Raw genomic sequence first — 14142 nt, 5'->3', positions numbered from 1 at the left:
ATCTTCTGTGTCACTCTGATCTGAACCTTCCTCCTGTGAGAGTTCAGGGTCAGGTTGTCTAGCAGGAAATCCTTCCTGATCATCCTCTTCATCTGAGGAAATAATTCTTCTTACTGTTTTCCTTGCTGCTTTTTTAGGCTCCACCACAGTGCTTGGCCCAGCAGCTGCGGCTGATGTAAGCAAACTACTTCTAAAAAGCTACATATACACAAGGCACGGATGTCTGCAGTTGCATGGAGACAAGCAACAGTTGAAAGTCTCCAGCAACGACAGTTGTATACAAGCGACGATTGTATACACGCGGCAACAACCTGTCTGCAACATAGTGGAAACTGTTGCTCAGCAACTTTTGTCACAGGTTCAATCAACAGTTGTAGCCTGTGTGTATGGGCCATAAAAGCCTTGAATGTCTCCACCATCTCCTGTCTCATAGCAGACATAAAGTTCTTGCATGAAGCTGCATTATCTTCATCTATTATTTTGTTAATACATTTTTTTGCAGGATGCTTTGGTCCATTCTAATTAAGGAAGCTTGTTTTTACACATAAGGCAACACCTGGACCTGGACACATAAGGCAACACCTGGACCTCCGATGCATCCTGAAAAACATATATAAAGATAAAATTACTTAATAAGGCTAATCACCTCAATTAAGTAATTAATCAAGTGCCTGCTCAATTATGCACTGCAAGCCATATTAGCTTCATACATTATGCAATTCTTTATAACCCACTCAGAGTATAATTGCCATAGCTGAAACATAATATCACAGAGTATAATAATCTGTCATACTTATAATAGAGAAGTACCCAGCATTAACACTGACTTTATATAAATCCACTTTGCACACAAACAAAGGATTTAAAAAACCACTCCAATTACAATCAGCTTTAGTTTAATAGAGGTAATAGTGAGCTATATATGCATGAAAAGCCACTTTACACAGCCTTTTTGTACACATGTACCATTAGGAAAACAAATTTCCAGCACATACTATTATACAATATGGTGGATAGACACCACATAAAAATATGCACTTCCAGCTTCATTATTATCTGACTCTAGGGCTGTACTCAAGCCTCAGATCAGCCCACAGCGCAATGCATGTAAAGTTATGTTGCTTAAACTCATCCAGCAAACAAATAGTCAGACCTCAATGAACAGACGCGGCAAAACTGCTCTCCAGCTGTCCGCCCGCCTGCTTACCTCTTCGGCGTCTTGTCTGGCGTCCATCCTCCACCACGCTGTACACCGACTGGCTGTGTATGGACGCGTACAGCGTCCTTTCAGCTGCGCATGACTGGATGCGAACCTATGCGACCTTCCGGTCGCAACGTCATGTTTGGGTGGAAGTTACCTGCTCTGAGGGCAAACGCCTTCCTCCTCCGTCCAGGCCTGCCCCCACCGCTGCGCACATACCTCCGCTTGCTGAGGACACGCTGCTTTCCTCCAACACTCCACACCGCTCAGGGGGATGTTGGGAAGGCCCTGCAAGGAAGCAGGGAAGGAGCTGCCCGCACACAAATTGAAAATCCCCCTCCAGGTTGGTGCTACAACTCCCAGGGACCGAACTAGCCTCAGCTCTGCCTGGCTGCTGACTAGCAGATCCTCTAAAGCAGGGGTCCCCAACCTTTTTGAGCCCGGGGCCCCCTATACCGACCAAACTTTTCTCTGGGGCCCGGGGGAGGGGGGCGAGGATTTGGGGGTTGTGGTTAGTGGCGGCGGCAGTCCCCCTCCTGCCTTTTTTCCCCCGATTGTGAGTGTAGTATATACACTCGGCCCCTCAGAAAAACTGCCCAGGGACCACCAAGGGGGCCGCGGCCCCCAGGTTGGGGACCCCTGCTCTAAAGAGCTCATGTTCCCAGGGAAAGAAACACACAACTGAGGTGGGATACCTGGGGAACGAAGTTATAGAGAGTTCACGCAGGTGTTTCCTGTTCCTGGGGGCGGAGCCCTATCTCTCAAAGTCACTGTCCTGGAGGGTTAGATGAAAAAAACAAATACCACCTCCAAAAAGCCTAATTGTGGTGAAAAAAACAAAAACAAGATATAGATCATTTAGATGTAATGAGCAGTGATACAGTTATTGGTGAATGAATAGGAGGAGTGCTAAAATGTGAAAATTGCTCGGCTGTATAAGGTGAAAAAACACTGAAGGCTGAAGTGGTTAATTGCTGCAAAAGTGGTTCCTGGTCTTTTGCTTTGGGCTTTGGAACATTAGTAGTTAGACAAGACAAGACACAAAGCGAGGAAGTAATAAAGGATATTGGGCCCGACCCAATTCACTTTTTCTCCTATGAGATAATTTTTCATGTTCTGTTTAGAATTAGTTTGCAGCACTCCAATTAAAAAAGTACTATCAAAATTATATTATTTTCTTGCTGCCTGGTACCTTAAAAGGCATCTTTCTGATAAGATGTGAAAATATTACCTAGGAGAAAACCTGGAGAAGAAGTGAACTGGATTGGGCCCACTTCTACATTACTTCTTGCCCTTTCCAGGCATAAGTACATGCACATCATAACATATTTGTTCTGCTTGTGGGACATGCAAGTGTAAAAACAAAACTAAAAGACAATGTAAAAAACAAAGATGTTAATAAATTGTCATCAAATTATGTATTACCTCGCCACTGATGAAACATTCCCTGAAAAGAGAATAAATAAATAATGTGAAAATGAAAAATACATGGTTGACTAACAAAACACACATTCTATAATTTCAGACAACTTGAGGGTTAAATTAAACAGACTTAAAGGGACACTTAAGTCAAAAAAAAAAAAAAAAAAAAGAGTTTTACTCACCTGGGGCTTCCAATAGCCCCCTGCAGCTGTCCGGTGCCCTCGCCGTCTCCCTCCGATCCTCCTGTCCCCGCCGGCAGCCACTTCCTGTTTCGGTGACAGGAGCTGACAGGCTGGGGACGCGAGTGATTCTTCACGTTCCTGGTCACAATAGCGCCATCTATGCTGCTATAGCATATATTATATACCATATAGCAGCATAGAGGGTGCTAATGTGTCTGGGAACGTGAAGAATCACTTGCGTCCCCAGCCTGTCAGCTCCTGTCACCGAAACAGGAAGTGGCTGCCGGCGGGGCCAGGAGGATCGGAGGGAGGCGGCGAGGGCACCGGATAGCTAAAGGGGGCTATTGGAAGCCCTAGGTGAGTAAAACTCATTTTTTTTTGTTTGACTTAAAGAGAACCCGAGGTGGGTTTGAAGAATGTTTTCTGCATACAGAGGCTGGATCTGCCTATACAGCCCAGCCTCTGTTGCTATCCCAAACCCCCCTAAGGTCCCCCTGCACTCTGCAATTCCTCATAAATCACAGCCACGCTGCTGACAAACAGCTTGTCAGAGCTGGCTGTGTTTATCTCTATAGTGTCAGTCTGCTGCTCTCCCCACCTCCTGCAGAACTCCAGTCCCCGCCTGCATCCCTTCCCTCCCTGCTGATTGGAGGGAAGGGACAAGGGCAGGGACCGGAGCTATGCAGGAGGCGGGGGAGCAGCTGAGACTGACACTACAGATGTAAACACAGCCTCACAGCACGGCTGTGATTTATGAGGGATTGCAGAGTGCAGGGGGACCTTAGGGGGGTTTAGGATAGCAACAGAGGCTGGGCTGTATAGGCAGATCCAGCCTCTGTATGCAGATAACATTCTTTAAACACACCTCGGGTTCTCTTTAAGTGTCCCTTTAAGTTGTGTTGCTGATTGCCAATCTTGCATTTCAGAAAAATCTATACTGTAGCCTCTGAATAGGATCTTACGTAGTAATGTAAATGAAGCAGGCGGTTTTGGCACTCGGCACTGAGCGCCGAGGGTAATTCAGGGTTCCAGCAGTCACCGGAGCCCAAATTACTTCTTCCGAGTTGCTACGACTCAGAGGGGGAATAGCATTTAACACAACCGGGAATTTGAGCTGCAATAGGGTGAGCTGCCATTTGGTCCATCCTGCGCCAAACTCACCGCAGTAGAATAATACTTACACAAAGTTAAGACAAAGGTTTTGAATTTTTCATAAAATCACAATCAATTTTTAACATTACTTTCAAAAATCCATGCAAGGAAAGATTTGTAGCCTGTGCAAAGGCAGGGAATCCCCGACTTACAAAGGCACGCTATACGAACCGCCGACTCGCCGGCATGTCGAGGATTCCCTGCCTGTGTGTCATCTTCCCCTATGTGCCTCCTCTTCCTCCTATTGGCCTAATAGGCTGCCTGTCAAGTTTCCTGTCAAGTGACAGGCAGCCAATTGGGCCAATCAAAGTGCAGGGATAATGTCCTTTAAAGTGATTGGACCCGCAGGGGCTCAGGGCAGGACATGTGGAGCTGTCATCATTGCCAATTAGCAGGCATAAGTTCGTACAGCTCGCTATGCTACTCTCAGTGGCGTAGCTAAGGAGCTGTGGCCCCAATGCAAGTTTTACATTGGGGCCCCCCAAGCACTCTATACATACAGTGGTTTTCAAAAGTATTCGGCCCCCTTGAAGTTTTCCACATGTTGTCATATTACTGCCACAAACATGAATCAATTTTATTGGAATTACACGTGAAAGACCAATACAAAGTGGTGTACATGTGAGAAGTGGAACGAAAATCATACGATTCCAAACATTTTTTACAACTAAATAACTGCAAAGTGGGGTGTGCGTAATTATTCAGCCCCCTTTGGTCTGAGTGCAGTGAGTTGCCCATAGACATTGGCTGATGAGTGCTAATGACTAAATAGAGTACATCTGTGTGTAATCTAATGTCAGTAAAAATACAGCTGCTCTGTGACGGCCTCAGAGGTTGTCTAAGAGAATATTGGGAGCAGCAACACCATGAAATCCAAACACACCAGACAGGTCAGGGACAAAGTTATTGAGAAATTTAAAGCAGGCTTAGGCTACAAAAAGATTTCCAAAGCCTTGAACATCCCACGGAGCATTGTTCAAGCGATCATTCAGAAATGGTAGTATGGCACAACTGTAAACCTATCAAGACGAGGCCGTCCACCTAAACTCACAGGCCGAACAAGGAGAGCGCTGATCAGAAATGCAGTAAAGAGGCCCATGGTGACTCTGGACGAGCTGCAGAGATCTACAGGTTAGGTGGGGGAATCTGTCCATAAGTGTAGTTGCAGCAAAGTAAGGGGCGCAGCAGAGTGAGATCTGCTGGGGAGCAGAGCAGGCCTGTATTTCTTAAAGAAAACCTGGACTGAAAATTAAAAGTCAAGATAAGCATACACAAGTCATACTTACCTCCTGTGTAGATTACTCCTCAATCTCTTTTTCCTGTCCTGCAGGACGCAGTTTGTCCACTGTGATCAATGGAATGCTCTGTCCTCCATTTTGATAAATGGCCATTACACCATAACCACTTTCTGGTCAGCACACAGTTAAACTGTAACATCGCCCACTTAAGCCATAGGGGGGCGGTGCCTAACTGCCAGCTTTTTTTTTGTTTTTGAATTTTATTTTTTACAGATGCCCGTCCTGGATGGGCATGGTAGAGTTGGATGCAGGGGGGGGGTTAGCCAGAGCGCAGCTGCAGCGGCGATACAGCTGTGGCTAGGCGCTGAGCAGATCGTGAATGAGAGACTCATGCTGCGGGGTCCATGCGCCTTGTGCTTCCTGTTCCTGCGCTTGGAATGCAGGAACCCAAGTACAAGGCGCGCGAGTCCTGGCAGCGCGAGTCTCTCATTCACCTAGCCACCACTCTATCGCCGCTGCAGTTGCGCTCCCAGCCCGCCTGGCTTCCGGTACCTATGCATGGTCTTCCTATACTGGGGAACTTACCTATGCCTAGCTAACTACTGGAGCACTTACCTACCTATACTGGGACACCTACCTATGCCTACTGGGCACCTTTCTATGCCTAGCTGCATAAACTGGGGAACCTACCTATGCCTACTTACCTATACTGTGGAGCATCTACGCCTGGCTAACTATACTGTGGGCCACGTACGCCTGGCTACCTAGGCTAGGGAGAACAGAGGTGGCAGAGGGACAAAAGTGGCACATTGTGTGTACTTTGTGGGAACGCTGCTGCATTATTATTATTTTGGGGTAAACTTATTATTATTACATATTAATATTGTACTGCCATCATCAGCAGTACTTCATAGAGTCCATAGTCATGCCACTGACTGTCCTCAGAGGAGTTCACAATCTAATCCTACCATAGTCATATGTCCTACCATATTCTTATTATTATGTATTTATATAGCAGTGACATCTTCTGCAGCACATTACAGAGTACATAGTCATGTCATAGACTGTCCTCAGATGAGCTCACAATCTAATCCTACCATAGTCATAGTCTAGAGTCTAGTGTCCTACCATATTATTATGTATTTATATAGTATTGGCATCTACTGCAGCACATTACAGAGTACACAGTCATGTCATAGACTGTCCTAAGAGATGCTCACAATCTAATCCTACCATAGTCATAGTCTAGAGTCTAGTGTCCTACCATATTATTATGTATTTATATAGTACTGGCATCTACTGCAGCACTTTACAGAGTACATAGTCATGTTACTGATTTTTCACAGAGAAGCTCACAATCTAATACCTATCACTATTTAGTGGGAGAGAACGCTGGCTTTTGTGTTTTTATAGTGAGAACATTTCCTACTTGCTAGTTTAGGGTCACTTCTCTAAGGGCCGGGGGGGGGGTGGGGGGGTGGCATCATAGGTCTGGAGTGTTAATAGGGAAGAGAAAGATGAAGCAGGCAGAATGTGCACATATTAAGCATCTGGGAGAAGGGCAGGGAGACACCATGGGCTGACAGTGAAGGGAGTGCAGTATGCCACTAGAGATGAGAACATCAGATTTTGGGTTCGCGGACACAAACTCAAACTTCCATGAAAGTTCCAGTTCGCGGAAACTGGGTGAACTGCCATAGACTTCAATGGGCAGGTGAATTTTAAAACCTACAGAGACTCTTTCTGGCCATACCTGGACATGCCAAAGCATGCCGGAGGGGGATCCGTGCCAAAAGTCCCACCAAAAATTGCGGCGTTGACGCAGAGTCGGGTTTTAACCCCTATAGCAGAAATCGCAGTACATTTCTACATTTGAGGAATAAAGGCGCCTCATCATCCTCAAGATGGCGCCTACTGGGCAGCCCCAGTCACATCGGTTCCTCTAGTTTTTTTCAGTTTTTAGCGTATCTGTGTTTTAGTCTAGTTTTTTTAGTTTTATTTGTTAGTTTTTAGTTTTAGTCTTTTAGTTTTTAGTTTTATGTCAGTTTTATGTCAGCCTGGATTGTGTGCGGCTCTAGCGTGCCTGCCTCACAGCGTCCTTAGCTCTTCTTACCGCTGTGATCTCACGGCCACCCACATGCTTCCAGGCCTCCATCCAGTCACAGAGGGTCCTCATACTCAGAGCCGAAGTCCGCTCTAATACTCCTGCTCCGCCAGTAGCCCCGCAAACCTGCTCGGCCATTCCCGTGGCTCCTGCTACAATCAGCTTCCGCCGCCACTCTGCCGCAACTAGGCCACCCACATGGCCCCTGGCCTCCATCTCCAGGCTCTGCTGCCTCCGCCGCATCCGTACCCAGCAAATGTGGACTGCCTCTGAAGCGGCTGCTGAGTGCTGATCCAGCCTCTCCACCACTCCGTGCGCTGATCGTGACTCTCCACTGCTCTGTGTGCCGATCCAGCCTCTCCACTGCTCTTGGCTGCCGACCCTGTCTCCTACCCTGCAGTGCCGATCCAGCCTCTCCACCTTTGCTTTCACCGGCTCCACTCCTTCCACTCTGGGCTGCAGACAACACGCACCTGGAGGGGCGCCTGACCGCTACTGCTATGTGCCTTGGCTCTCTGGCTTCCCAACTACGCCTGCACTTAAGCTGCTCCCGGTAAGCAAGAAAAACTGCCACCCTTGCTTGCTCTATCTAAACACTGAGATCTGAACTCTGTGCTCCCCTTCCCTTCAGGGAGGAGCCCCTCGTCCTGCCATCCACATTCCAGGATCTACACTCTGTGCCCCTGGTCCTGTTGCTGCCCAGCCACCTACTTTGTACTCCTTGCTGATCTTGCCTTCTCAACTGCCTGCCACAGTGACTGTTTCTGCCTTTCTTGCCTACTGTGTCTGCTGCTCAGTTACACTGCCTGCCTGTTATTGCCTATGGTATCAGCAATTGCTATTTCATTGCCACATATGGGTGCCCACTGCAAGCTGCACCCCACACCTCTCCTGGCCTCGTTGCCACCACGGCTCCATGACTCTGAAGCGGCCACACTCCCCAAGTACCACACGCACCACCACATACACCAGAGCAAAACTCCTGCAATGGGAGGCCTGCAGCGCAGCGACCTATGCATCGCTGCGGAACACAGTCTGGAACCACGTCAAGCTACTCACCAGGAGGGACAGGTGGGCCAGCAGGAAACAACCCACCCAGGGTAATATGGCAGGAGTACAAGTGAGGCTTAAAAAGAAGGGCCTGCGTTCACCTATCCCAGCTATTCTCCTGGCTAACGTCTGCTCCCTGCCAAACAAGCTAGACGAACTGCTCATATTACTTGGCAGCAATCGATCAATGGGCGCAAACACCCCAGTCCTTTGCGTCACCGAAACATGACTAAATGACACCATCCCGGACAACTCCCTCCAACTACCAGGTTTCAACCTCTTCCATGCAGACCGGGACAGCGCACTCTCCGGTAAACAGAGAGGTGGTGGCATCTGCTTCTATATTAAGGCCACTTGGTGTACAAACACATCCATCATGGACAAACGCTGCTCTCCAGACAATGAGCTCCTACTCATCTATTGCAGACCTCAGTACTCTCCAAGAGAGTATACATCCTTGCCAACACCAGGATCGCTCTATTTATGTCCAGCGACACCATCTTGCGGTGGGAGACATCCCCCCCAGACGCCCTCTTCATCGTCTGCGGGAACTTCAACAGCGCGAACTTTCGCATGGAGATGCCTCACTACAAACAGCAAAGTGCTTGCCCCACCAGGAATCAAAAACACCCTGGACCATTGCTACACAGTCCTCAGGGATGCGTACAAACCTACTCGACGGGCTCCCCTAGGCAACTCTGACCACTGCCTAATCCACCTAATACCCACCTATAGAAGGCACCTTGAATCATCTAAGCCAGTCCTCAGGACTGTGAGAAAGTGGATGGAAGAAGCTAAGCTGCAGCTACGTGCCTGCTTTGATTGCACCGACTGGGAGGCCCTCGAAGCCTCCTGCCTGGAGGAATGGACAGAGAACACCATCTCCTGCATCAGCTTCTGCAAGGAGCTGTGCATCCCCACAAAGACCTTCAGGGTATTCCCTAACAACAAGCCTTGGTTTAACGGCAAGCTACACCAGCTCCGGAAAATCAAGGAAGTAGCACACAAGTCTGGCACACCAGAGGAGTTCAAGGCAGCCAGATACACCCTTAAGCGCGAACTTAGCGCCCCAAAGAAGGACTACTCCAACAAGCTGAGCCTCAGCCTTCGTTCCAGCAATGCAAGGGAAGTCTGGCAGGGTCTTAGAGCAGCCACAAACTTTAAACCCTCTCCTCAACATGTACCCCCGATATTCGTACTAGCCGAAAAACTCAACAAATTCTACTGCAGGTTTGAACACCAACCCATCCATATAGGAGAGCAGCCCCCCCCCCCCCCCCCAGGGCACCCACAACATCCATTTCTCCCAGTACAGATAGGGTCCTCCCAGCACCAGTAGAAGTCCAGGTGACTGACTTTCTCAGGCACCTCCGGAAACTGAACCCCAGGAAAGCCTCTGGCCCAGGCGGCGTGTCATCTATGTGCCTGAGAACCTGTGCTAGCCAGCTAGCCCGTGTACTGACTGCCATATTTCAGAAATCCCTGATGGTAGGCAATGTACCCTCATGTCTCAAAAGGTCTACCATCATACCAGTTCCCAAAAAACCCGGTGTTACGGACCTCAACAACTACACACCCGTTGCCCTTGCCCCAACAGTCATGAAGATCCTTGAAAAACTTGTCCTCAGTCATCTGAAAGACTCCAGCAATGCTCTCCTAGATCCACTTCAATTTGCATACAGAGCAAACAGGTCCATAGAGGATGCCATCAACATCAGTCTGTCATTCATCATGGAACATCTGGACAGACCTAACACCTATGCTAGGATCCTCTTCCTAGACTTCAGCTCTGCTTTTAATACAATCTGCCCAGACATCTTGTATAACAACTTAGTGCAACTCAGGCTTGACCAAACTCTCTACAGGGAGTGCAGAATTATTAGGCAAGTTGTATTTTTGAGGAATAATTTTATTATTGAACAACCACCATGTTCTCAATGAACCCCAAAAACTCATATCAAAGCTAAATATTTTTGAAAGTAGTTTTTAGTTTGTTTTTAGTTTTAGCTATTTTAGGGGGATATCTGTTCGTGCAGGTGACTATTACTGTGCATAATTATTAGGCAACTTAACAAAAAACAAATATATACCCATTTCAATTATTTATTTTTACCAGCGAAACCAATATAACATCTCAAAATTCACAAATATATATTTCTGACATTCAAAAACAAAACAAAAACAAATCAGTGACCAATATAGCCACCTTTCTTTGCAAGGACACTCAAAAGCCTGCCATTCATGGCTTCTGTCAGTGTTTTGTCTGTTCACCATCAACATTGCGTGCAGCAGCAACCACAGCCTCCCAGACACTGTTCAGAGAGGTGTACTGTTTTCCCTCCTTGTAAATCTCACATTTTATGATGGACCACAGGTTCTCAATGGGGTTCAGATCAGGTGAACAAGGAAGCCATGTCATTAGTTTTTCTTCTTTTATACCCTTTCTTGCCAGCCACGCTGTGGAGTACTTGGACGCGTGTGATAGAGCATTGTCTTGCATGAAAATCATGTTTTTCTTGAAGGATGCAGACTTCTTCCTGTACCACTGCTTGAAGAAGGTGTCTTCCAGAAACTGGCAGTAGGACTGGGAGTTGAGCTTGACTCCATCCTCAGCCTGAAAAGGCCCCACAAGCTCATCTTTGATTATACCAGCCCAAACCAGTACTCCACCTCCACCTTGCTGGCGTCTAAATCGGACTGGAGCTCTCTGCCCTTTACCAATCCAGACACGGCCCATCCTTCTGGCCCATCAAGACTCACTCTCATTTCATCAGTCCATAAAACCTTAGAAAAATCAGTCATGAGATATTTCTTGGCCCAGTCTTGACGTTTCAGCTTGTGTGTCTTGTTCAGTGGTGGTCGTCTTTCAGCCTTTCTTACCTTGGCCATGTCTCTGAGTATTGCACACCTTGTGCTTTTGGGCACTCCAGTGATGTTGCAGCTCTGAAATATGGCCAAACTGGTGGCAAGTGGCATCTTGGCAGCTGCACGCTTGGCTTTTCTCAGTTCATGGGCAGTTATTTTGCGTCTTGGTTTTTCCACACGCTTCTTGCGACCCTGTTGACTATTTTGAATGAAACGCTTTATTGTTCGATGATCACGCTTCAGAAGCTTTGCAATTTTAAGAGTGCTGCATCCCTCTGCAAGATATCTCACTATTTTTTACTTTTCTGAGCCTGTCAAGTCCTTCTTTTGACCCATTTTGCCAAAGGAAAGGAAGTTGCCTAATAATTATGCACACCTGATATAGGGTGTTGATGTCATTAGACCACACCCCTTCTCATTACAGAGATGCACATCACCTAATATGCTTAATTGGTAGTAGGCTTTCGAGCCTATACAGCTTGGAGTAAGACAACATGCATAAAGAGGATGATGTGATCAAAATACTAATTTGCCTAATAATTCCGCACTCCCTGTATGCTTGGATCAAGGACTTCCTCACAAATAGGACGCAACGGGTCAAACTTGGCAGCTGTCTCTCCCGAGTGAGGACCACAAATACTGGCACCCCCAAGGGTATGTACTGTCTCTGATCCTTTTTTTCCTGTATACAAACAGATGTACCTCAAATGCCGACTGCGTTAAAGTCATTAAAGGATACCTAAAGTGACGTGTGACATGATGAGATAGACATGGGTATGTACAGTGCCAAGCACACTAATAACTATGCTGGGTTCCATTTTTTCTTTCTCTACCTGAAAGAGTTAAATATCAGGTATGTGACTGACTCAGTCCTGACTCATGTTGCAATAAGTACGGGACTTTATGTAATATATCAAAAAAATTGCGCAAAAATGCAGTGTCTCAAAGATAGTACAAAAACTTTATTGATACAAAACACACAACTTGACATGAAAAAATCTGTGTAACTTAAATAAAGAGGCTCAATAAAGCCTTATTCACATTGTTTGGCTGGCAGAAAAAAGGACCAAATTAGTAGAATTGGCATAATGGTTGAATTGGCAACAACACTAGTCCGTTTCGGGCTGAATATGCCCCTTCGACAGGCCAAATAAGCGAATTTACAATTTCTGCGAGGCGTCAGCCAGTGTAAGGAGCCAAGAGAGCAAAGCACACAGAAAGGCACGTGAGCCTAGCAGGTACACAATCCACTGGCACTACATAAAGGAGGCAGCTAACCACACAGCGCTGTCAGGGTAATTATTTTTGCTAAATATTAACAACAATAACCACAAATTTACAAATTCGCAATCCCAAATGCATCAGGTGCAGGCACTGGTATCCTTAACCAAAGAAAAAGACAAAGCAACTAAACCAGTTTTTAGCCGCACACTGCCACAAGTAATTGAAAATACAAGGACTGCAACATTTTTGATTCAAAAATAGAACATCTTTATTAGATAAACTTTTATGAAAAAACGCCATTTGCATAGTTCGGCAACTGCTATAATCGAGCAAGAGACCACCACCACTCCCTAACCCAATAAAAACCCAGCCATATACCGACCAAAGTGGTACATCCTAGTTCCTCCAACAATGTACGTGAGGTATCCCGGGCCACAGAAAAATTCTCTGTAGCTAGGGAAAAATAGAAAAAAATATACACTCACAGAGGTAACAATCAAAATTAATGGAGACCAATATGATCAGAATATAAGCGAACACCAATTGATTACCAATTATACCAGCATGTGACCCCTATTATACGCTGAGCTAATTGGCTATAAGCATATAATTATGCCTTACACATAAGCTTATGCAATTGATTTTTCTAACTGGACTGCTAGATTAAAAGAGTAATAAAAGATGCATATATTCAAAAAATATGAAAAAATCGTGGTACCACTTTAAATAGTATGTTTGCAAAAAACCATAGAAGTATCAAATTTTATGATGCAATCCTGTCCCTTGAACAGCATAGGTATAGTTCCAACAGGTGTCTCAGCATATATTCGTTTTCAGGCATATAGGCAGTGATCTTATACACAAGAAAACAGGCACAGGTAACAGCAAGCCAAAGAACACAGTCCTCTTGATAATTAGCTGGATAAACAGGATTACATACAGCCACAAGCATAAAGCTCTTCCTTCAGTATAGCTGTAAAACGAAAGTTGATGTATAGCAAGGTAAGCATTTAGCTCCCTGTCAGCTTAGCACCACAGCAAGATAAACGCTGTCCTAATGTATCTTGGCATCAGCAATAAAGATAGCAGTCATTACATTTGATTCACTGCAAAATCGCAACAGGAATCCTTTCCCAAACTGACCTTAGCAGGCAATACATTGCTTTATTAGCTTTATACTTATCGTTTTCCTGGCAGTGCCTTTGTTTCTCTTTTTTGCCTGTAAGGCACTGCCAGGAAAACGATAAGTATAAAGCTAATAAAGCAATGCATTGCCCGCTGAGGTCAGTTTGGGAAAGGATTCCTGTTGCGATTGGGCAGTGAATCAAATGTAATGATTGCTATCTTTATTGCTGATGCCAAGATACATTAGGACAGCATTCATCTTGCTGTGGTGCTAAGCTGACAGGGAGCTAAATGCTTACCTTGCTATACATCAACTGTCGTTTTACAGCTATACTGAAGGAAGAGCTTTATGCTTGTGGCTGTATGTAAGCCTGTTTATCCAGCTAATTATCAAAAGGACTGTGTTCTTTGGCTTGCTGTTACCTGTGCCTGTTTTCTTGTGGATAAGATCACTGCCTATATGCCTGACAACAAATATATGCTGAGACACCTGATGGAACTATACCTATGCTATTCAAGGGACAGGATTGCATCATAAAATTTGATACTTCTATGGTTTTTTGGAAACATACTATTTAA

General features: G+C 45.9%; 1 protein-coding gene across 1 annotated transcript in view; it reads right to left on the bottom strand.

The window, feature by feature from the left end:
* Positions 1-14142, bottom strand: part of LOC137519344 (protein C-mannosyl-transferase DPY19L1-like) — a 1198743-nt gene that overhangs the window by 557289 nt on the left and 627312 nt on the right. The window contains exon 11 of the mRNA XM_068238294.1: positions 2627-2648. Within this exon, the coding sequence (XP_068094395.1) occupies positions 2627-2648 (22 nt within the window). The remainder of the gene's footprint in view (positions 1-2626; positions 2649-14142) is intronic.

This window comes from Hyperolius riggenbachi, chromosome 5, assembly GCF_040937935.1.
Source record: "Hyperolius riggenbachi isolate aHypRig1 chromosome 5, aHypRig1.pri, whole genome shotgun sequence".
Classification (NCBI taxonomy): domain Eukaryota; kingdom Metazoa; phylum Chordata; class Amphibia; order Anura; family Hyperoliidae; genus Hyperolius; species Hyperolius riggenbachi.
This window is presented reverse-complemented; position numbering and strand designations above follow the sequence as displayed.